The sequence below is a fragment of the Callorhinus ursinus genome, unplaced genomic scaffold, assembly GCF_003265705.2.
Source record: "Callorhinus ursinus isolate GAN/ISIS: 27379988/994484 unplaced genomic scaffold, GSC_fseal_2.0 scaffold45, whole genome shotgun sequence".
Classification (NCBI taxonomy): domain Eukaryota; kingdom Metazoa; phylum Chordata; class Mammalia; order Carnivora; family Otariidae; genus Callorhinus; species Callorhinus ursinus.
In genome coordinates, this window is record NW_027397107.1 from 4,162,198 (window position 1) to 4,183,072 (window position 20,875).

Below are 20,875 nucleotides of genomic sequence, written 5' to 3' on the forward strand. Positions count from 1 at the left end.
CTGAAGGATGGGTGTGCCTTTGCCAGGACGTGGAGGCAGGGGGCATCCCAGGCACTTGGGCTTCAGCTGGGGCAACTTGGTGCCGAGTACAAACTGCAGGAGGGGCAGGGCTGCCCCGGGGACAGCAGCGAGGTCCCTGAGGACTCGGTCCCCCGGTCCCCTGCGGGCCGCTGAGGGGCTGGGGAGCTGGGAAGGCGGGTGGAGAGTGACGGGGGCGCAGGGAGAGCAGGCTGGGCGGTTGGAAGTTGGGCAGTGGGAGGCGACGCTCGTCCCTGAGGCCAGAGTCTGGGCTGAATTCAACGCTTGGCTGGAAGCAGGGGGCGAAGGGGGAAATGAGGGGGAGGCGGCTCCAGAGAAGGGGCACACAGAGCATAGTCTGGTGAGGAGGTTTAACTGGGAGAACTCTCTGGAAAAGGATCCTATTTCCAAGGGCTTCTTGTCTTTGGCAGCCCTTACAAAGCAAATTCTGAGAATTATCCATGCTTGGGTAAGTCTCAAGATACTGAAATTACAATGATTAAAATAAAAACAAGACCAAACTGCAGAGTAAGTGTAGGGAAGTCCAACAAAGCTTTGGCTTTGCCATTTTTTTTAAATACCAGGTTCTTTCCACAGAAACGTGCTAGCCTGGCCTGTGTGTGCTGGGGCAGGAGGCCTGAGGCTTTGCCCCGGGTTCAGGGCTGAGGGCCAGCGGGTGGCTGGCGGCCGGTGTCCCTGTGCGGCGCCCCCGGGGGCCCGTCCGGGAGCCGTGTGGCGGCAGCGGGGGCAGCGGAGCCTGGGCTCCGGGTGCAGAGCGCACGTGTTCACGCACTGGAGCTGGATTCGGGTTGGCCCCCCTTGAGGTCGGGGAAGGCAGGACACGGGGCAGACCTGTGGGCGACCTGACGGCGGCCACACGTGGAGGTCGAGGCTGCAGCTGCCGAAGAAGGTGCCCAGTCCCTCCCAGCTGAGGCCCCTCAGGCCTGACTCTGTGAGGAGGGAGTTAGTTAAGAAGAACCTGGAAGCGGGAGGGGTTTTGATAAATAACTTTTCTTTGGAAACAGAGGAAGGTCAGTGCACCTCGTTCTGTGGAGACCCAGGACGGCCAGGGCAAGGGTGAGCTTCTGAGGTTAGTGGGGACACTGCGGACAGTCCGAGGAATGAGCGGACTGCCTTGTGCTGACCCCTTCCCCTTCCTGAATTCAACACAAAGCAAGGAGGAAAGGCCCCAACATGAGACTTCGGTTCCTGAGGGAAACATTATTCCCTCACCCTTAGTAACTGCTTAAACAAATGTCTGAAATCTCCTTAAAAACTTTAAACCACCCCTGCCCCCCGCCAGGCAGGGACAGCTGTGTTCGCGTATTAACGTTTCCTGTCCTCATGAGTGACGCTGACGCATTATAAATAGTTCTTTATTATGAGTTTATATAGCACTTGATACATAAAATATATTTTATTTAAAATAGTTAAACTATTTCCGGCTATAAGCAGCTTATTCTGCTTCTTGCTAAAATCGTGTTCACACTCCGACGGGAGGGACCACTACTGCATACAAACAGGAAGACCCGGTCGGTGGCGGAACGGCACCACTTAGCATAGTGCTAGCAACTTCTTTTCGGAAGAAGGGGATGATTCTAGATAATCCTTGGTGAAACATCAAATCTACTCTCTTACGCCAGCAGTACAGCGGGTTCCTAGATCCCAACTCCAGTTTGGCGTGTGGAAGTCACCACCCCTCGACCTCCTGCCCTGATGGCAAGAGCCACGGCCTTCCAGAAAAGTTGCACACCTCACGCTGAGCCCTGCTCGGCTCTCGGGCTGTCCCGTGGCTGACAGCCCCGTTCACAGGCTTTTCAAGCCCAGGTCTCGGCCTGCGGCACCTCATTCAAGCGCAGGGAGCCCGCGGCGGTGGAGAGGGCTCAGCGGTCCCACTCGTCGTCGGGGCCCGGCTCCTCGCCGTCCTCGTCCTCCGAGTCGGCGGACACTCTCTTGATTCTTTGGAGTGCCGCCTTGATACTTCTCTCCAGGTCGCTGGTCGGCTTGCCGCTGGCGCTCAGGCCGAGGCCAGAGCGAACCTTCTTCAGCTGGACCCCCCGCCGTATGGCAGCCAGAAGCTGCTCGTCGAAGGCGGCGTGGGGAGGGGTCAGAGCGGGCGCGTCCACCCGCCGCAGAGGGCTAGTGCCACCCCTTAGGGAGGCCAGCACTTCGTCCATGGACCCTGAAACGGAGCAGACAGAGCAGGGACGATCAGGAAACCATACCGTCTCCGCCCCAGAGGCCAGGACGTTCGGTCACACACCAGTCAACGCCACTTGAGCACATCAGCGTTCCATTACACAGGTGCTTCGGTTACCGGCCAGGAAGGTCGGTTGACCCTGTGGCCGCAGGGTCATCACTCCTGCCTCCCCCTGACCGCCCGTCCTCGAAGCCGCGGCGGCTCAGAGGCACGGTCACGCACACCTGTCCTCACAACGGCTGCTTTTCAAGACACGGAGCTTATCTTTGTGTGATCCCGAAGCCTGGGGGAATGCCTGGGCTACAGATAATCTGACCCAGTGTGTGGGACAGCAGCGCACAGGTTCTGCAAATTGTATCTCCTCCGGTTTGCTTCCTACTCTAAGAAAATCTTTTCCTCCCGTGCACCTGCCGTGTTTCTCTGACTTCACTCTTGGGTGTGTCAGTGGTGACTCGTTCTGTGACAGTGACAGGAGGAGGTTTGCACACAGAGGCTGAAAGGAAGCTCATCCACGACAGTGAGCCTGGAGGCGGCGGCGCTGGGACCTCTCTGCACGCACCGCCTTCGTTCCACCCACGGGAGTTACCTGAGCCAACGCGCAGCTCCTACCTGGGAGCGTGAGAAATGCTGGCAAAACACAAATGAGATCAGAGTCTCAAGGCCTTGGTGAGGAGAAGCCATTTTTACTCAGGCATCTTGAGACCCCCGAGGGGGTAAAATCCGTGACCGCCTGCTGGAGTCGGGGTGGGGCTGTGGCCCCTAATGTAGAGTCTGGTGGTGGGGGGGGTTGGCCTGCAGGAGGAGTTGTTTCTGGTTTGGGATGAGAAGCCAGGCTAGGACTGACAAAATACTATTTCACTTTAGATTTAAATCCACAATAGTTTCCTTCCAGGAGTAAGAAGACAGAGTGTCACACTCTGGGGCATTTTCAGGGGGCTAACTCACATCTTCTGATTCTTTGCGGTGAAATGAGGCGCTGTGCATGTGCTGAGTAGGGCCTCCCGACACCGCGTGTGCGTTAGCCCTGAGCTGGGATGAGCGCCGCCCAGAGGTCTGCCCACACCCAAACTGCAGGCCGAGGCGTGCATGCTCTTGCTCTTCTTTCACACTGTGTTGTTGCAAACCCCGTGCAGATGGGCCGGTTGGTCTACATGTAAGAGTGTGGACATTTTCATTTGTACCTGCTTCTGGGTACAGGAGACTGTGAATTCAGAATCACTGGAACCACAGTTTGGAACGGTTCTGTTTATATGGCTCACATTGCCTACGGCAGCAGCCTTGCCCATCCTAGGTGGAGGGGCTCGGACACAGTCTTTGTAACAAATGTACACAGAATTCTTCTGGGATTTATCTGACCCCCCCCCTGCTGCCCAAAGCAGCAGGCTCTGAGTCTGGGCAGAAGGATTTAAGCCAGTCTCCCCAAGAGTCAATGTATCAGCCATAATTAGAACTACAAGTCAGAGTGACAGCCCTGTTCAACAAAGAATATTCATTCATGTGTATTCAGTGTATTGTACTTGCAAAGGCAAAACGGGGTCTGCTGGTTTTTTTGACCACTTCATTTTAGAAAGATCTTCCAAAATACGGTTTCTCAGTCCACCAGTCTGTCAGAACAGCCTTCTGTATTCTAATGTTCCTCGACAATAATTCCCAACCAATATTCAGCTTAAGATGCAACAATTAAATTCTGTAAATGACTCAGAGATGCAACAGTAGGCTTAAGCAATACTGAGAAAAATTCCAGTGGCAGAAATCAAATGCATACTCGTGTCTTAAGAACCTGAAACGGGGGATTCTTTAACAGCGACCCCAAGTCATGGGACCATTAAGTGTATGGAGATCGTTTCCTCCAGATGAGTTAGGGTTAGCAGTTAGCAGACTGATTCAGGCTGTGCTAACTTTGCAATGAGAGAGCGATAACTTAAGGCAGCCTATGCTGGAGAACTGTAAGACTATAGAGAATTCTGCAAAAGATTTTGATTTGAAGGTGACTGCTCCTACAGCGAGAATGCTCCAGCCAGCCACTCGAAAACTGAGCGGGCACAGAACCCCAGCAGTTACCTGGGCCAGCGAAACCAGCTGAGGAATAACGCGCTCTTCCAGCGGACGGCTCGGACGATTCGCACACCAGGGGACGTGGCTCATCGGCTGTTAGTAGCGTCCTCAAGTGTAAGTTCTGGTGATTTGTGGACGGAGAAAAAGAAAAGGGCAGAGCAGGGAGGGGCAGTGGGGGAGGGGGCGGGGGAGGGGGCGGGGGAGGGGGAGGCGGTGGTGACAGCTCCTCGCTGGATCTGCAGTGTGTTTGGTCACCAACAGCAACAGAGCTCTGAACAGTATTTCCAGAGCCATGTGGCTCCTCGGGGGTTTGCGCATTACTGACTTCAGAGAGGGGCACGCTTTGGGCCTCCCCAGAGGACGGATGGCTTCTGGCGGCCAGCGGAGAGGTCTGCGGGGAAGGCCCACGTGGCAGGCGTGGAGTTGCAGGTTCTGAGCAAGGGGTCTTTAGTACAGACCCACCTGGACATCTCTGAAAAGGAAACACTGCTGTGAGAAACTTGCCACAGTGCAAACTGTCAGAATGCGGAAACGTGCTGTACGTAAACGCCAACCCATCTCTGCATGGATGGTTCTCATTTGCAACGTGGCTCCTTCTCACTCTGGACAGCAGCCCTTGCTACTAAATCAATTTCTAAGGAATAAGTATTTCTTTGATATATAATGCTTCCTCTGCAATAAAATAAATACATGAAAGTATATGCATATATGAAAACATTCATAGTTTTAGTACAAAAATAAGACTCGAAATAACAGTAGGAAGTTAGCTGAGAAAATGATGGTGAATCTATTTAAAATATTAGGCAGCAGCAAAAAATCAAACAGTACACAAAGTTGATGAAACATTCTTAAAAAATACAGATGATACAGTGTTACATTTATAACCCTGTAAAACAACAGCTGTATGAAAAATTCCCCCAGAGTGGACCTCAAAGTGACAGGTGTAACATGTCTCTTATTTTTAGGTTTAGAGTAGATTTTATAATTTAAAAATGTAAATTTATTTTTTTAAATTTTATTTATTCGAGAGATCTAGAGAGCACAGCAGGGGGAGCGACAGAGGGAGAAACAGGTTCCCCGCTGAGCAGAGAGCCCAACGCAAGGGTCCCAGCACCCCAGGATCATGACCTGAGCTGAAGGCAGACGCTTAACCGACTGAGCCACACAGGTGCCCCTAAAAATATAAATTTAAAACATTCTGGTCTCTCGGGTATTATTTTGATAAAGAAAAACATAACCTTACCAAAAAAAAGAATCTTGAGTGGTAGGAGGGTGGTCCCTAATGAAGGCATTAACTAGCCAATGAAACACATAAAATGTAAATACTATGTAGCCATTAGAATGAACTAGATTTATAATATATAAACATGAACACATTTCAAAAATGTAATTTAAGGTGGAAAAAAACTGGCAGAGACTGTATGTAATGTGATAATACTAATGTACACTTAGTAGTAATATACCAAAAGTGTAATTCATGATAAAGAGTCAGGCATACCTCATCTTACTGCACTTTGCTTTATTTTACTTTGCAAATATTGCATTTTTTTTTTTATAAATTGAAGGTATGTGGCAACCCTGTGTCAGACAAGTCTGTCGGGGCCATTTTTCCAACAGCATTTGCTCACTTCATGTCTCTGTATCACATTTTGGCAATTCTTGCAATATTTCACATGTTTTCATCATTACGTTTGTTATGGTGATATGTGATCAGTGATCTTTGATGTTACTATTACATTTGTTTTGGGAGGGGCGCCTGGGTGGCTCAGTTGGTTAAGCGTCTGCCTTAGGCTCAGGTCGTGATCTTAGGGTCCTGGGATCGAGTCCCGCATCGGGCTCCCTGCTCAGCGGGGAGTCTGCTTCTCCCTCTCCACAGCTTGTGCTCTCGTGCTCTCTCCAAATAAATACAATCTTTAACAATGAACAACTGTTCTGGGGCACCCAAACTGTGCCCATGTAAGACAGTCAACTTCATCATTGTCTTATTCTAGGAAACGGCCCCAGCCCACCTTCAGTGGCCACCACCCTGAGCCGCCAACAGCCAGTGACATGGAGGCAAGACCCTCCACCAGCAGAAAGACTACCACTAGCTGAAGGCTCAGACGATTGCATTTTGAGCAGTGAAGTATTTTTAAATGAAGGTATGTACATTTTTTGTAGACATCGTGCTATTGCACACTTAACAGATGACAGTATAGTATAAACATCACTTTTATATGCACTAGGACACCAAAAACTTCACTTGCCTCGCTTTCCTGGGGTGGTCTGACCCCTGCACAGTCTCCCACCCACGTTTTTCTAAGTCTTCCCACAGCAAACAGGAAAGCGCTGGCAGCAAGACCCAGACCTCACCAATGCAGTCGCTAGTCAGTAGTGACTATGTGACATAGACAGAACTCCAGGCCAGACTCCAGGGGTCGTCCAACCATCCTGATGGCAGGGATGCCCAACCCCCCAGGACCCCTTCCTCGGCATCCCTGCGGCTGCAAGTCGCTGTGACTCTGGCCTGTTGAGTTCTGCCTTAGGTTGCTGAGAAGTCTGTCTCCCCAGGGCTCACCCAAGACAAATTCAGCCCTTGACCCCCTAGCAGCCCCTCAGATATTTAAAAACAACCTGTCTGGGGCGCCTGGGTGGCTCAGTCGGTTAAGCGACTGCCTTCAGCTCAGGTCTCGATCCTGGAGTCCTGGGATCGAGTCCCGCATCGGGCTCCCTGCTCGGCAGGGAGTCTGCTTCTCCCTCTGACCCTCTTCCCTCTCGTGCTCTCTCTCATTCTCTCTCTCTCAAATAAATAAATAAAATCTTAAAAAAAATAAAAAAATAAAAACAACCTGTCTGGGCTCAACAAGTATCACGTATCACATGATTCACTTCCGGTCTTCTCCTACTTCCTTCCTTCCAAATATGCTCAAATTGGCTTTGTCCCCTTTGAGGGTGGCGCTTCTTGGCAAACACGGGACCCCCTCGTTCTCCAGGAGCTGCTTCTGTTTGTGCATCTTACAAATGCACAGGCTTTCCTGCAGCTTCACCACAAGTGACCGGTGGAAGGCTGAAGGAAACTAAATGCTCAAGCTTCTTTCCCCTGCGTTGAGACCCCACGCACTCTGCACCCCTGTCCACCACCCTCTGGAGAAGGATACACCTCCAAGGACCAAAAAAACCTGCACTTTAGACCAATGTGAGGTCAGTGGGTTTGATATTTTCACTCCCTGTTCCAGTCTGTTGAGAGCGTAGGTGGCCTGGTTCTGTCACCCTCCATCAGTCTATGCCTCCCATCTCCACGTGTGAAAAGTGGTCTCTGATCAGCCAGTTCGAGGCTAAAGAGCCGGCCTTGCACCCCCAGATCCGTCCTCCATCCCAACTGCACTCCATTCACCAGCACCCTCCAGTAAGAGCTGACCGACTGGTTGTCCTACACACAGTCGCTTGGTTTTCATCTGGTTTTTACATGGCATCCCTCCTACTCGGTCTTCCCACTTCCAGAGGTGGGGTCTGGGCATTCGTGACTTTCAGAAGCTCCCCAGCTGATTCTGATGTGCTGCCCGGGCAGGAGAAGGCATATAAGCTTAAGCTAAGTGTAGCCGTTCGGGGCCGCAGGGTTAAGAAGTAAACGAGAATGAATGTACATGTTAGCACCGGGCCGGTATACAGTAGGTGTTCATTAATGATCAGAGTAGTAAGCACATCAGAAAGCAAGCTGCAGTCAGTGTGTCCTGATTTATCACTCCAGTGGTCCCCAGTGGTCCCCTTTCTTGTTGGAATCACGGCACACCTTCAGTACCTTATTCGAGAATTTTGTCTGGGCGCGGGTGAGCTCTCCCTTTGGGGGCAGCTACAGACTTGGGTCTTTGTGAAGGTGTGTGTTGTAGGTGTGTGATGAAAACAATTTATGTGTCATCCTTTTATATTAAACCATGTTTAACATTGTTTTTAAATAAGTAGCTATTTACTTCCTTTTTAAACCTATTCAACTTTTCACAGGGCACTTAACCATACTGTGTCACTGTGCTCTCAACTGCATTTGAGAGAATTCTTTGTTACAAGGAAGGAAAAAGCGAGCTAAAGTTGAGGCCAGTTTAACTGTTCTCAATTTTTCTGGCTGGGCAATACCACGGCGGGCAGAGTCAGCACCACTGGGGCAGGAGGGGAGAGCAAGAACCCTGGTGCACAGCAGTGTCAAAAACTTAATAGTCTAAGATTTTTGGGCGCCTGGGTGGCTCAGTCGGTTAAGCGTCTGCCTTCGGCTCAGGTCATGATCTCAGGGTCCTGGGATCAAGCCCCACGACTGGCTCCCTGCTCAGCGGGGGCCGCTCCACCCTCTCCCTCTGCCCCTCCCTCCAATTGTGCGTGTGCACTCACTCGCTCTCTCTCAAATAAATAAAATCTTTTAAAAAATATTCTCATATTTTTGTTTTTTATTTCTACACTAAAAATAATGGCGTTTGGGGAACATTTTGTGTTCCAAATGATCTGTTCATAATACTTGACACTCTTCTCCCAGCATGGGTGATCTTCATTTATTTCTCCAGAAAATGCAGGTGAGGTGACTATTTCTAGAACTTACCTCTTTAAATGCTCTCAACCGCTGGAGTGTTTTTTTGCGTTCCTGGTTTATCCATTCTCTCTTCTTTTGCTCCTCTTCTTTCATTTTGTCTCTTTTCTATATTTAAAGAATCATATGTTTGTACATTTCTCAAAGTAGAAGTCTTGAGAAAGAAAGGGTCCGTGACCTGACGCTGGCCCCCCAACTTAGCCCGACTCCCGCGCCCCCTCCCCAGGCTGCAGGCTCCCCAGGATCAAGCGTGCCCTGATCCAGGGCAGAGGAGTTCCACTGTCCAGATTTAAGCCAGTGTGTCACGTGATGCAAACATAAGACACGTTCTTTTCAACCACTTACCACCTGGATACTATGATGCTGATGAAAATGTTTCCTACTTTCTTCAGCCAACTGCAGTCGGAGCCGATGATTCTCTTTGCACTGATCCTGGAAGAACAAGACAAGTCACCTGCACGTTGTCAGTGTTACCGTGGGCTCTAGCAGAGCAGTTCAGCAGAAGGAGGCACTGTGTGCTGTCGTGTGAGGCATTCATTCTCAGGAGTTTCTGGCGTGGCTCCAGGGTTCTGCCTCCCCTCAGTCACGGGGCCCGTGCTGACAGGCTATTTACGGGGATCGACGGCACCCAGTGGTAAGGACCACAGCTGATTCAGTGCCGTGAAAAATGGAAAAGCAAAGCCTCCAAGTGAAAATGAGGGGACACACAGGCATCCCCTGTGCTGAAATGGCATGTGTCCTAGGAATCTGTTTCCATGTGATTGTTTTAAACACATCTCCCCATAATATTACAACAGTAATTACATTTCCGAACATACCTATACAACCATATCCAACCCACAAATACCTAGAAAATTATATTAAAAACTGTATTTTAGGGTGCCTGGGTGGCTCAGTCGTTTAGTCTGCCTTCGGCTCAGGTCATGATCCCGGGGTCCTGGGATCGAGCCCCACATCAGGCTCCCTGCTCCGCGGGGAGTCTGCTTCTCCCTCTCCCACTCCCCCTGCTTGTGTTCCCTCTCTTGCTGTGTCTCTCTCTGTCAAAAAAGAAATAAAAATCTTAAAAAAAAAACCAACTATATTTTAACCATGCTGAATCATTCTTGGTATATTACCTTTTATGTAATCATGGAGTTTTTAAAAATTAAGAAAAAATCACTCCCAAATGTAAGGATTGATATGAGTTGAATATTCTTTTTTTAGATTTAAAAAAATTTTTTAAGCCCTCTCTACACCCAACATGGGCCTCAAACTCACAACACCAAGATCAAGAGTTGCACGCTCCACTGACTGAGCCAGCCAGGCGCCTCGTTATTTCTAATATTCTATAATCAATAATTTACAATAGAATAAATTTTAGAATGTACTATAGCTGATTATTAGAAGTTTCTACCTACCATGATCTTTAAAATACGTGTGTATGTAGCAGGCATTCGACAAAACAGTTGCTGAATGGATTAATCAAAATCTAGAGACTATGGTAAATGCTTAGACCCCAAAAGAAACAGAATCCTTTTTTAAAAAATGTAAATATATTTGTAGCCACTGATAGCCATATAAACACACAAGAAATTAATCACCGTATTGGTAGAAAGCCTGCCTTTCAATACTTGTATTGAAAAATACAAGTATTTTCAATACTTTATTTTCCATAGGAGTTGTCCTGGATGGGGAAGGAGAGAGGCCGGCCCGCCCGCCCGCCTACCTGCCTGTTCCTGAGACGGGCTCTCCGGGCGCAGACCCTGCCCCGCTGGGACTCCAGACGCTGGTACCGCCGGCTCAGCTCTCTCACCTGCACGCCCCTGTCCCCCGGCAGCCCTGGCACGCCATCCAGGGCTCCCAGCTCCTCTGGACTTTCACACGGGTCGTAGTAGACAACTTCCTCCTCTTTATCTAGAAACATATTGATGACGTTTTTAAAACACGGTTGGGTATAAAAAAAATAACACATAAAAATACTTTAAATGTAAGAAAGTAAAGATCACTTGTAACCATTCCACCCAGGGAGAGCCACTATTAATGTGTGTGTACACGTACACGCAGCTACACACACACAGAGCCACACACATCAATAACACAGTACGAAGAAGACATTTTCCATGTGATGGAAATAGAATTTTAATGGCAACACAGTATTCTTTAATTTGAGCATTCTGCATTGTTAGAATATTCCAGGGTTCCACTATTATCAATTTCACGGTGATGAACATCTGAACATAAAATCTGCGTACATTTTTTTTTTTTAAGATTTTCATTTATTTGACAGAGACACAGCGAGAGAGGGAACACAAACAGAGGGAGGGGTAGAGGGAGAAGCAGACCCCCACCAAGCAGGGATGCGGGGCTCGATCCCAGGACCCTGGGACGATGACCTGAGCCGAAGGCAGACGCTTAACGACTGAGCCACCCAGGCGCCCCCTCTGCGTACATTTTTATTACTTCTTTAGAAGATGATGAATGTCAGGGCTCTTGATAATCAGCATTCAGTGGCCCTCCAGAAAGGCAACCTATATTCTACCAACAGTGTGGCATTAAGATGCCTTAAAGATACTAAATCTTGATTACATACATATTTTTAAAAATACATGCTGCTTGTAACACATCCCAGCCCTACAGAACTGAATTAAAATAGAAAGTGAAATTTTCTTCTTCCTTTCCCAAACCTTTGGAATCCCATTCCTGGAGGAAAACATTATGAACAATTTTGCATGCATCTTCCCAGATTAACTTTTTAAATAGGATTTTCCCCTAAATATGTAAAATACTTATAACCTGAAGTTACTGTAAAGTTTTTTGAATACCTAGGATTAAATTAAATGTTTTGATTCAGTATGAAGAAAATCATTATGCTTGGAGAAACCTGAAGGGGGAAAAAAAGCCTTGAGTCAAAGGATACCATGTTCTTGGATGGGAAGACTCAAAATTGCAAAGATGATTCCCCAATTAATCTCTAATTTTAAGCATAATCCCAATAAAAATTCCAAGGAGTTCTGGTTTTTGGGGGGGTTTGTTTTGTTTTTTGGTGTTTTTTTTTTTTGGTTTGGAACTTGCCAAAATGATTCTAAAGTTCGTCTGGAAGAATACAGGAGTGAGAAGAGTCAGAAAACCTCAGGAAAAGCAGAGTACTGAGGGAGGTGCTTGTTGTCCAGACACTCAAATGTACATCCAAGGACAGTGATAAGAACATATGGGACCAGCACCGGAAGCCACTCACGAACTAGCGAAAACAAAAGAATAATGCATAATTAGATAAAAATAAATGTAATAATTCTGGATATGAGACAGGAAGCCAGTCAAAGCACTTGGGGAAAATGTTTTCAAAATCAGTGACTGGGACTACCTAGCAATTTGGGGGTAGGTTAGATTCCTACCTCACATCAAAATTAATTTAACCTGGATTAAAGAGCTAAGTGTTTGGTGTTTTTTTTTTAATCACAAACATACTAAAAGAAAACATCAGTAAAATATTGATAAGTTTGGGGATGAGGAGCCCTTTGCCAGGTGTAACAACAAACACAGAAAGCAGATAGGACTTCCTAAAAATGAAGTATTTCTGCAAGGCAAGAAAAAGCAAATGACGGGGAGAAATTCTTTGCAACCCAGGACAGATAATAAGAGTAATAGCCTTAGTATGGAAAGGGAACGTTCCAAAGAAAAATGGGCAAAGACCACGGACAGACAGTTAATAAAAGAAATATAGACGGCCAGTAAACATGCAAAATCGTGCCTGCCATGCTTGTGATTAAATACATGAAAAGTACAAGATGTCATTGTTTTCAGTCAAGTAGGCAAGAACTTAAAAGAATGGCATAAGTGTGGGGAAACAGCTGTTTTCATCATCTGCCGCGACTTTTTGCACAACCTCAGTCTAGAAGGCCGTTATGTGGTACGGAATTTGGAAATAAGATAACAGAGGTGAGGAAAAAATGTGCATTGGATGATTATTGTAGTGTTAGCAGGTATGTGTCAACATGCAAAGTCTGCACGGTCCCTGACCCAACGATTCCACCTTTGGAAATTTATTCCAAGTAAATAATCTTGGGCGCCTGGGTAGCTCAGTCGGTTAAGTGTCTGCCTCCAGCTCAGGTCATGATCCCAGGGTCCTGGGATCAGGCTTCCTGCTCGGCGGGGAGTCTGCTTCTCCCTCTCCCTCTGCCTGCTACTCCCCTTGCTTGTGCTCTTTCTCACGCTCTCTCTCAAATAAATAAATAAAATTAAAAAAAAAAAATCTCTCCTACATGCAAGGGTGTGTAAAGGAAGGTTCTTCACCACACTGTCGTTTGCAATAGTGAAAGACTCGAAATCATGGTATATCTGTATAATCGAATACTGTGAAGCCATTAAAATGTCTGATGTTTTTCTTACTTAAAGGGAAAGGTGGTTATTATGTATTAAATGAGGTTACTAGACAGGATATAGAGTTTTGGTTTAAAAATTGGTATTTACTTAATGTGCATCAGTATACAAACGAGGCTCCCCAGCACACTGTTCTCCCTCCATATCTGTAGGTGATGGAACTGGGAATAACCCTTTTCCTCTCTTTGTTTTGCTGTGTGTTTAACTATGAATATATCACTGGAATAACAAAAATGCTAAAAGGAAACTTTAGGAAATTTCAGTAGATGTTTTAGCCAACTTATAAGAATAATGTGGCCTCTATCTCCTTGGAGGTGTGATTTAGACATTTTAACGTATACATTTAAATATAAATCTTACCTTTTATAAGCCTTTTAATTGAGTCCAACTGCGTTATAAGTAGTATTTCTTCATATTTTAATATCTCGAATTTAACCTCATACAGCTCTAACTGGACTTCATAATATTGTATTTCTAATTCATCTACAACATCTATATTTTTTTCTTGTTCTGGAAGATCTTCCATCTTGTTTTCATGAAAAAAATAAGAGCAAGTTAAAGTAAGTAGTACACTTTGGACAATTTTCTATTCTCTGCTTAGGACCAAATAGAAAGAGACAGAAAAGAAGCATTTTGCCATTTTAAGTAACAAAACAAAAATGCCTTATTCAACGCTTGTTACATATACTTTAACTTACTCTTGAAACATCTGAAAACATTTAGGTTTAGAAAAAAATCAATGCCAGTGAGGCATTTGCAGTGTTTCCTGCTTCAAACTCGTAACATTACAGGAAGAAATTTAAGTGGCTGTGATCCTAGGATGAAGGACCTTTGTATTACTCTCGAGTTGTGCTGAAACACTGCTTGATTAAGTGTATTACCCACTTCAGTACTGAGCTCAGTGTTATTACCAGGAACATTTTACAAGAGAATGTTTCAAAAGCATCTTGACCAAAAGGAAGCTTTATGGCCAACCTTCCACAGTCTAAATTCTCAGCTAGTAAAAGATGTTGGAATGAGTAAAGCAAGAAAGGTCTGTTAACTGTGCTTGGAAAGAAAGGTGCTACCTACAGATGTAGGGTTTTCCCTCCCTCCCTCCCTCCCTCCCTTTCTTCTCTCTCTCTCTCTCCCTCCCTCCCTCTCTCTCCCTCTCGTGTGTGTGTGTGTGTGTGTGTGTGTGTGCGCACATGCATGTGCATGAGGTGGGGGGTAGGAAGCAGAGGGAGAAGGAATCTTAAGCAGGCTCCACGACCAGCGTGGAGCCTGACACGGGGCTTGATCCCAAGACTGAGATCACAAACTGAGCCGAAATCAAGAATCAGACACTCAACCGACTGAGCCACCCACGTGCCCTAAAAGTGTGTGTGTGTGTGTGTTTTCTCATCCAAGTTTCATTTATCTTTGTCTTACCTTTCTCTGAATTTCAGCTCTTTTGTGATTTAAACACAACTCTCTGGCTCTCATGAGCTGCAGAGTCTCTCGGGCTAACATCAGCTTGAGTTTTTCTAACCTGGGAGTTGCTGTGGCCCAGGCAGCCTGGCCAAATCTCTTCTTGTCCTGTTCCATTTGTTTCTGCATTCCTGTTGGATTGTAATTAATAAAATAAAACATACTTACAACTCATTGAAAAGGGAAAAAATTTATCCCGAGCTAATTATTTATTTACTGCCTTCCACGTTACTTGCAAAACATCCTTTCTAAAAGAAAAACTGTTTTATTTTAATGATTTTTTATTGTCGCAAAAAAACTACGTGGACATCAGTATAAAAATTTTAGATACTTTGGGGAACCTGGCTGGCTCAGTCGGTGGAGCGTGGGAAACTTGATCTTGGGGTTGTGAGTTCGAGCCCCACGTTGGGTGTAGAGAATACTTAAAATCTTTACAAAAAATTTTAGATACTTCATTTAAAAAAATAATCATGAATCTCATCTACTTGAGGCGATGTTTCTTACATTTTGGTGCATATACATTGAGACTGTTTCTGCGTCAAGCTAGACAGAGAGTTTGAACCAAAAACAAAAGATAAACAAAAAACCCCGTAAGGGGCACCTGGGTGGCCCAGTTGGTTGAGTGTCTGCCTTCAGCTCGGGTCACGATCCCGGGGTCCTGGGTATCGAGTTCCATGTTGTACTCCCTGCTCAGCGGGGAGTGTGCTTCTCCCTCTGCCCCTCTCCCTGCTTGTGCTCTCGCTCAAATAGATGAATAAAATCTTAAAAAAAAAAAAAACCCACAAGATCATCATTCTTCTTTGTAGCTTATTTATTTCACTTAATGTATTGTGGAACTCTCACCATTTATAAAAACAGATACAGAGAATCACACTTCATAGCCACATGATGTTTCACTTTATGAACGGAACCTAACTGACAGACATTAGGTTTCCTGTTTGGGGTCATCATCTACCATGACTTACTTACTCCATCAGACAGAAGTCCTTCGCTGGCCCCATTCACCCCTGCCTGTCTGCGGCATTCTCTCACACCCCGTGCCCCTTCCCCTTCTGTCTCCAGCCCCCAGGCCTTCTTTAAGTTCCTCACACTCACCAAGCTCCCTCCAGCCATGGAACTTGGTGAGTGCCGTTTCTTCTGCCTGGGACACTCTTCCCTCACTTTGATGCTCTCTCAACTCCCACTGACCCTTCAGAGATCAGGCAGGCGCCACTTCCCAGAGGCCTTCACTAACCTAGTGAAGGAGCCTCAGGCCTCTCGGTGGCTCTCAGAGCCCCCTACTTCTCTTCTCCATGTGGCCGGCTGCTACTGCCATCTTTCATGTGTTTGAAGGAATACATAAGATCTCTCTCCCCTCACGAGACCGTACAGTGTCTGTTAATGCTTATCCTCACACTGAATCCTCAGCTCCTAGGAAACACAGTGCCTCGTGGTCAAGAGGCACTCAAATGTTTGTTGTATAAAATGAAAATGATGCACATCTTAGTATAGAATTTTAATTTGTTACCTGCTAGTGCTTTTACTGTTTCTTTAAAATAATTCACTGTAATGTCCTGAATAGAGACTATAGCTTCTTCAGCCTGTCTGGTCCATTCTTTGGCTTCCTTCTGCAAGGCAACTATCCTCTTCGGACCCAAATCATCCTCATCCAAGGATTTCTACAAAAGAAGGGAAAATTGTATTAGTAAGAGAGAACAGTAATGCAGAGCCACAGGAAATTGAAAGGAAATTGGTTACATGGATTATTTCAACTACTTTTATTTTTAAGATTTTATTTATTTGAGAGACAGAGAGGAGAGAGCACGAGAGGGGAAAGGGTCAGAGAGAGAAGCAGACTCCCTGCTGAGCAGGGAGCCTGATGCAGGACTTGATCCCGGGACTCCAGGATCATGACCTGAGCCGAAGGCAGCTGACTAACTGACTGAGCCACCCAGGCGCCCCTCAACTACTTTTATTACTACTCCTCAGTTAATTAAATTTCATTCATTCAGCAATTCCTTACTGAGTATGAATGAGGCTCTAAGCTAGGCACCACCTGGAAGACAAAGGAATACTCTGGGGCATGAAGAAAAATAAAAATCTACTTTTACTTTGCATTACTAGAATAACATTTTCTAGACAGGAATGCTCTCAAGTTATGTTTCTCTATTAATACATAATTGTTTAGGGGCACCTGGCTGGCTCAGCTGGTGGAGTGTGAGACTCTTGATCTTGGGGTTGTGAGTTCAAGCCCCACGTTGGGTGTAGAGATTATGTTAAAAATATAAAAATTTAGGGCGCCTGGGTGGCTCAGTTGGTTAAGCGACTGCCTTCAGCTCAGGTCATGATCCTGGAGTCCCGGGATCGAGTCCCACATCGGGCTCCCTGCTCAGCAGGGAGTCTGCTTCTCCCTCTGACCCTCTTCCCTCTCACGCTCTCTATCTCTCATTCTCTCTCTCTCAAATAAAATCTTTAAAAAATATATATATAAAAATTTAGAAAAAACCCGCAATTGTTTAAATGACACCCGTGCCATTAAACGTTTAGCACAGGGCCTGGTACACGGCAATCAAGGGTTAGCTGTTGCTATAGTTTCTTTTAGGCATGTGGCAGGAAACTTTTTCAATACAATAATTCTTCTCTGAAGGGCAAAAATAATACAATAACCTAAAAGATAGTAAAATCTATACATATAATTACAACATATGCTAGTAGTCATTTAGCATCCAATTCTTCTACAAAGCTATTAATATAAGAAATACCTACAGGTTAGCCATCAGGAAAATGTAAATCAAAACTATAGGATGCCACTTCACACCCACTAGGATGGCTAAAACCAAAAAGACAATAACAAGTGTTGACAATAATGTGGACAAACCGGAACCCTCATTTACTGCTGGTAGGAACGTAAAATGGCACGTTTGCACTGGAAAACAGTCTGACAGTTCTTTGGAAGGGCTACATATAGTTATCATATGACCCAGCAATTCCGCTACTAGGTATATATCCAAGAGAAATGAAAACATATGTCCACACAGAAACTTGTACACAGATGTTCACAGCAGCATTATTCCTAATAATCAGAAAGTGAAAACAACCTAAATGTCCATGAAACAACCCAAATGTCCATCAGCTGCTAAGTGGTTAAGTAAAATGTGCGATATCCATATAGTGAATACTATAAGACCATAGAAAGGAAGGAAGTTGTGGTACATGCTACAGCATGGAGGGACCCTGAAAACATTATGCGACATGAAAAGAGCCAGACACAAAGGGCCACATCTTGTATGATCCCATACAAGATGAAATGCTCAGAAGCAGAAAGTAGACTGGTGGTCGCCTAGGGTCGGAGGGGGAATGGAGAGTGACTGCTAATGGGCATGGGGTTTCTTTTGGGGGTGATGAAAACGTTCTGGAGCTAGAGAGTGGTGATAGTTGCTCAAATGAATATACTAAAAACCACTGAATTGTACACCTTAAACAAGTGAATGGCATGGTCTGTGAATTATATCTCAGTGAAGCTGTTAAAGAAAAAAATATATATAGGAATAAAAGACTATCCAAATAATAAACTTTCAGAATAACGAGAACAACTTTCTCTGGAAATTTAAGTGGCAAACAGGACACAATTTCTACAGTAGGATAGCTTGGCAGGGGCCATGAGTACATGTGTGGAAGGCTGGCCCAGTGCAGGGGGGCAGAGATCTCTCTAATGTCTTCTGATTCCAGCTGGTTGAGACCCAGGGAAAGCTATTTAACCTCTCTGGGCTCTAGGTTCCTTTGTAACACTGACAGGAGAATGCCTCCTCTAACTAGGGTCACTGGGTTATTCCATAGCTCAAGGAAATAAGAGCGATGGCAACATTTACTAAAGCTTAAATTACTGAATTATGATCCAGGGCCTTGCTATTTATATTTTCATCCTGTTTCTTAGAAATCTGCATATGTCCTTAGAGGCTGAAGATAGGCTAAAGTAAATAAGCATCACATCAAAAACAAGTCATCAGCAAAGAACGTGTTTAACCCTTGAAAAGCTGCAGAAATCTTGATGTATTCAGATGCCCAATGTAAAATGCCTTCATTTTAAAATGAGTTTTTAAAAATAAATTCAGTATATATATCCTGCCATCTAAACAGAAGGATGAACCCAAGGTGCAAACAGACCAAATCTTAAATGGGACTAAAGAAATAATATGTTACAAATAAATTTGATAAAATAAAAAATATAAAGAAAACATACCAAAATACCAAGCTTACATAAAGTTGCAACTTCTCTCATATCCCTAAATGGCTTCAGCAGATACTGGAAGAACATAGTTGCCCCAGTAACTAATTCCTGGTATGCTTCATCTTCCTCTCGATAAACATTCATTAGTGCTACCATGGTGTGGGCTTTATCGTGCCCCTGAAGAACCTAGAAGACAGAATGTAAGTAGAGCTCAAGTAAGGACAGATTTATAAGATCATACCAAACAAGTAAAACTAAAGAAACTTTAATGCCCTAAACTTTAATATTTAAAATACTGATTAAATTTAAAAATGCTATTGTCCTCCAACCAAAAGGCTCAGTAAAACACGAATGGTTAAATTAAATCATGCTATATCCATGGTAGAATGTTATTGCTGTAATCATTCAATGGTGTGACACCCCTAACAAACTCCTTTTATAAAGCCATTTTAATTTAAAAATCTCATTCTATATGCAGTTTAAGACGATGTAATTAAGATTTTGAAATGTGGCTGAATTCTCCCACACCCCCCCGCCTTCCTCAAAAGAATGCACAGAAAAATCATCCAGATTAAGAAGGGCCTACAATGAGAATGAGCAAGCTAGAAGACATGTCCAGGGTGTTAGAGCACTAAATCTTGGCCACCCGTCGTAAATTGTGGATACACACGCCGTATTTTTTCTCCCAAACCCTTCTGTGAACTTGCGTTCCCCCTCCCCTTAAATTCTGTAAGTTTATCACTCAAAGAATGAATTGTTCGGCGTCCCCCATGACCTCTTTTAAGCTTAAAATCGCACTCCTGTTGCTATTCCAAATCGATAAATAAAGCTCCGCCCCGTCGGCTTTCCATCTGACCGAGTCTGCGTTACCTTTCCAAACCTGTCTCCTAGAGGCCCCTTCATCTTCTAAAGCAGTGGTCGCCACTGTTCCCGTCCCCGCATGCGCAGAACCGGGAAGTGTTTACATCTAGTCTGTGGTGGTGTTTCCCACCTGTATTACAGCTGTTTCCGGTTCTGCTTTCGCTATTCTCTGGCAAATCCTGTTAGGACAGCCGGCTCTGCCAGCGTCTTCAGAGAAAGGGGTCGGGGGCAGGCTCCAGACGGAGAAGGCACGCCGACCCGCCTGAGCACGCCCCCCCTCCTCCGTCCCCAGCTCCCCCACAGGTGACAGGCACCTGTGCACCTGCGCGCGCCCTGCCCTGTCCACGCCCACCGTCGCCCGGCCGGCCGGCAGCCGGGCTCTCGGAAACACTGCACACCCACCCACCCACATAGCGCCCGCACCATTGCGGCGGCCCGGGCCCAGCCAGGCGGAGGGGGGCCGGCGCGTACCTGGCGCAGCCGCGCGCCCGCCGCGGTCCACCGCGCGCGCAGGGCCCTCTCCCGGAAGTCGCGCAGGCTCTCGCAGTCGGGCGCGCCGCCGTCGGCGGGGAAGAGCGCGTCGCGCACCGCTGCGCCGCCGCAGCCGCTCGCAGCGTCGCCCAGGTAGCGCTCCAGGCGCCCGCACAGCTCCTGCAGCGCCGCGTCCCCGAGGCCCGTGCGCGCCGGCCACACCAGCGCCCACAGCCCGAGCCCCAGGCCCCAGGCCCCGCCGGCGCGTGCGTCCAGCTCCGGCGGCAGCGGCGGGAAGCAGCTCTCCAGCGGCGGCCACAGCGCCGCCAGCTGCCGGTGAGCGCCGCGGAGCCCGGCGGCAGAGAGCAGGCCCGCCCAGCTGGGAGGGGACGTGGCCGGCTCGGGCTCGGGCCGGCTCCCCTCGCGCCGCCGCCGCTGCGCCGTGCGGTCGTGACAGGTCACCGCGAACTTGCCCTCCGCGTCGTTCCAGGCCACGAGGAAGCGCAGCTGGTGCCGCTCGGGCTCGGCGAAGAGGTCCTCGCGGACCGGCACCCAGCCCTCCAAGCTGTCGGGCTGCTCGTCCTCCATGGCCTGCGGCTCAGCGGCCCGCGGACCTGGCTCGCGCGCGCCTGGCCTCTCCGCACCCCCAGGGGCGGGTGGCGGACCGCGACATTCTGGCTGGACTGCGCTCGCGTCAGAGCCCGTCGGG

The 20,875-nt window shown here is 46.9% G+C and overlaps 1 protein-coding gene and 1 long non-coding RNA gene across 3 annotated transcripts; one reads left to right on the plus strand and one right to left on the minus strand.

Annotated features, from left to right (window-relative positions):
- Nucleotides 1-1,373: 1,373 nt before the first annotated feature.
- Nucleotides 1,374-20,754, minus strand: WHAMM (WASP homolog associated with actin, golgi membranes and microtubules). Of its 2 annotated transcripts, none has more exons than XM_025893210.1 (10): nucleotides 20,167-20,754; nucleotides 18,847-19,020; nucleotides 16,135-16,285; nucleotides 14,589-14,758; nucleotides 13,539-13,704; nucleotides 10,528-10,715; nucleotides 9,168-9,254; nucleotides 8,835-8,930; nucleotides 4,280-4,745; nucleotides 1,374-2,200 (listed from the first exon to the last, which is right to left on the minus strand). In XM_025893210.1, the coding sequence occupies exons 1-10, from the start codon at nucleotides 20,752-20,754 to the stop codon at nucleotides 1,902-1,904; spliced, it is 2,385 nt and encodes a 794-aa protein (XP_025748995.1). In that variant the 3' UTR covers nucleotides 1,374-1,901. The 2 variants fall into 2 exon arrangements, with proteins under 2 accessions (XP_025748995.1, XP_073738307.1); XM_073882206.1 differs by lacking the exon at nucleotides 1,374-2,200 and adding an exon at nucleotides 3,239-3,365.
- On the plus strand, nucleotides 4,298-9,283 carry LOC112840022 (uncharacterized). Its single transcript, XR_003212358.2, has 4 exons — nucleotides 4,298-4,387; nucleotides 6,265-6,414; nucleotides 7,246-7,453; nucleotides 9,215-9,283. It is a non-coding gene; the product is annotated as an uncharacterized lncRNA (long non-coding RNA).
- Nucleotides 20,755-20,875: the final 121 nt, after the last annotated feature.

Coding starts and splice junctions, on each gene's coding strand:
- WHAMM (XM_025893210.1), bottom strand. CDS start 20,754: ATGGAGGACGAGCAGCCCGACAGCTTGGAGGGCTGGGTGCCGGTCCGC. Junction 10,716..13,538: donor AATTAAAAGGCTTATAAAAG/GTAAGATTTATA, acceptor ATATGTTTCTAG/ATAAAGAGGAGGAAGTTGTC. Junction 8,931..9,167: donor AGCATCATAGTATCCAGGTG/GTAAGTGGTTGA, acceptor CTTTAAATATAG/AAAAGAGACAAAATGAAAGA.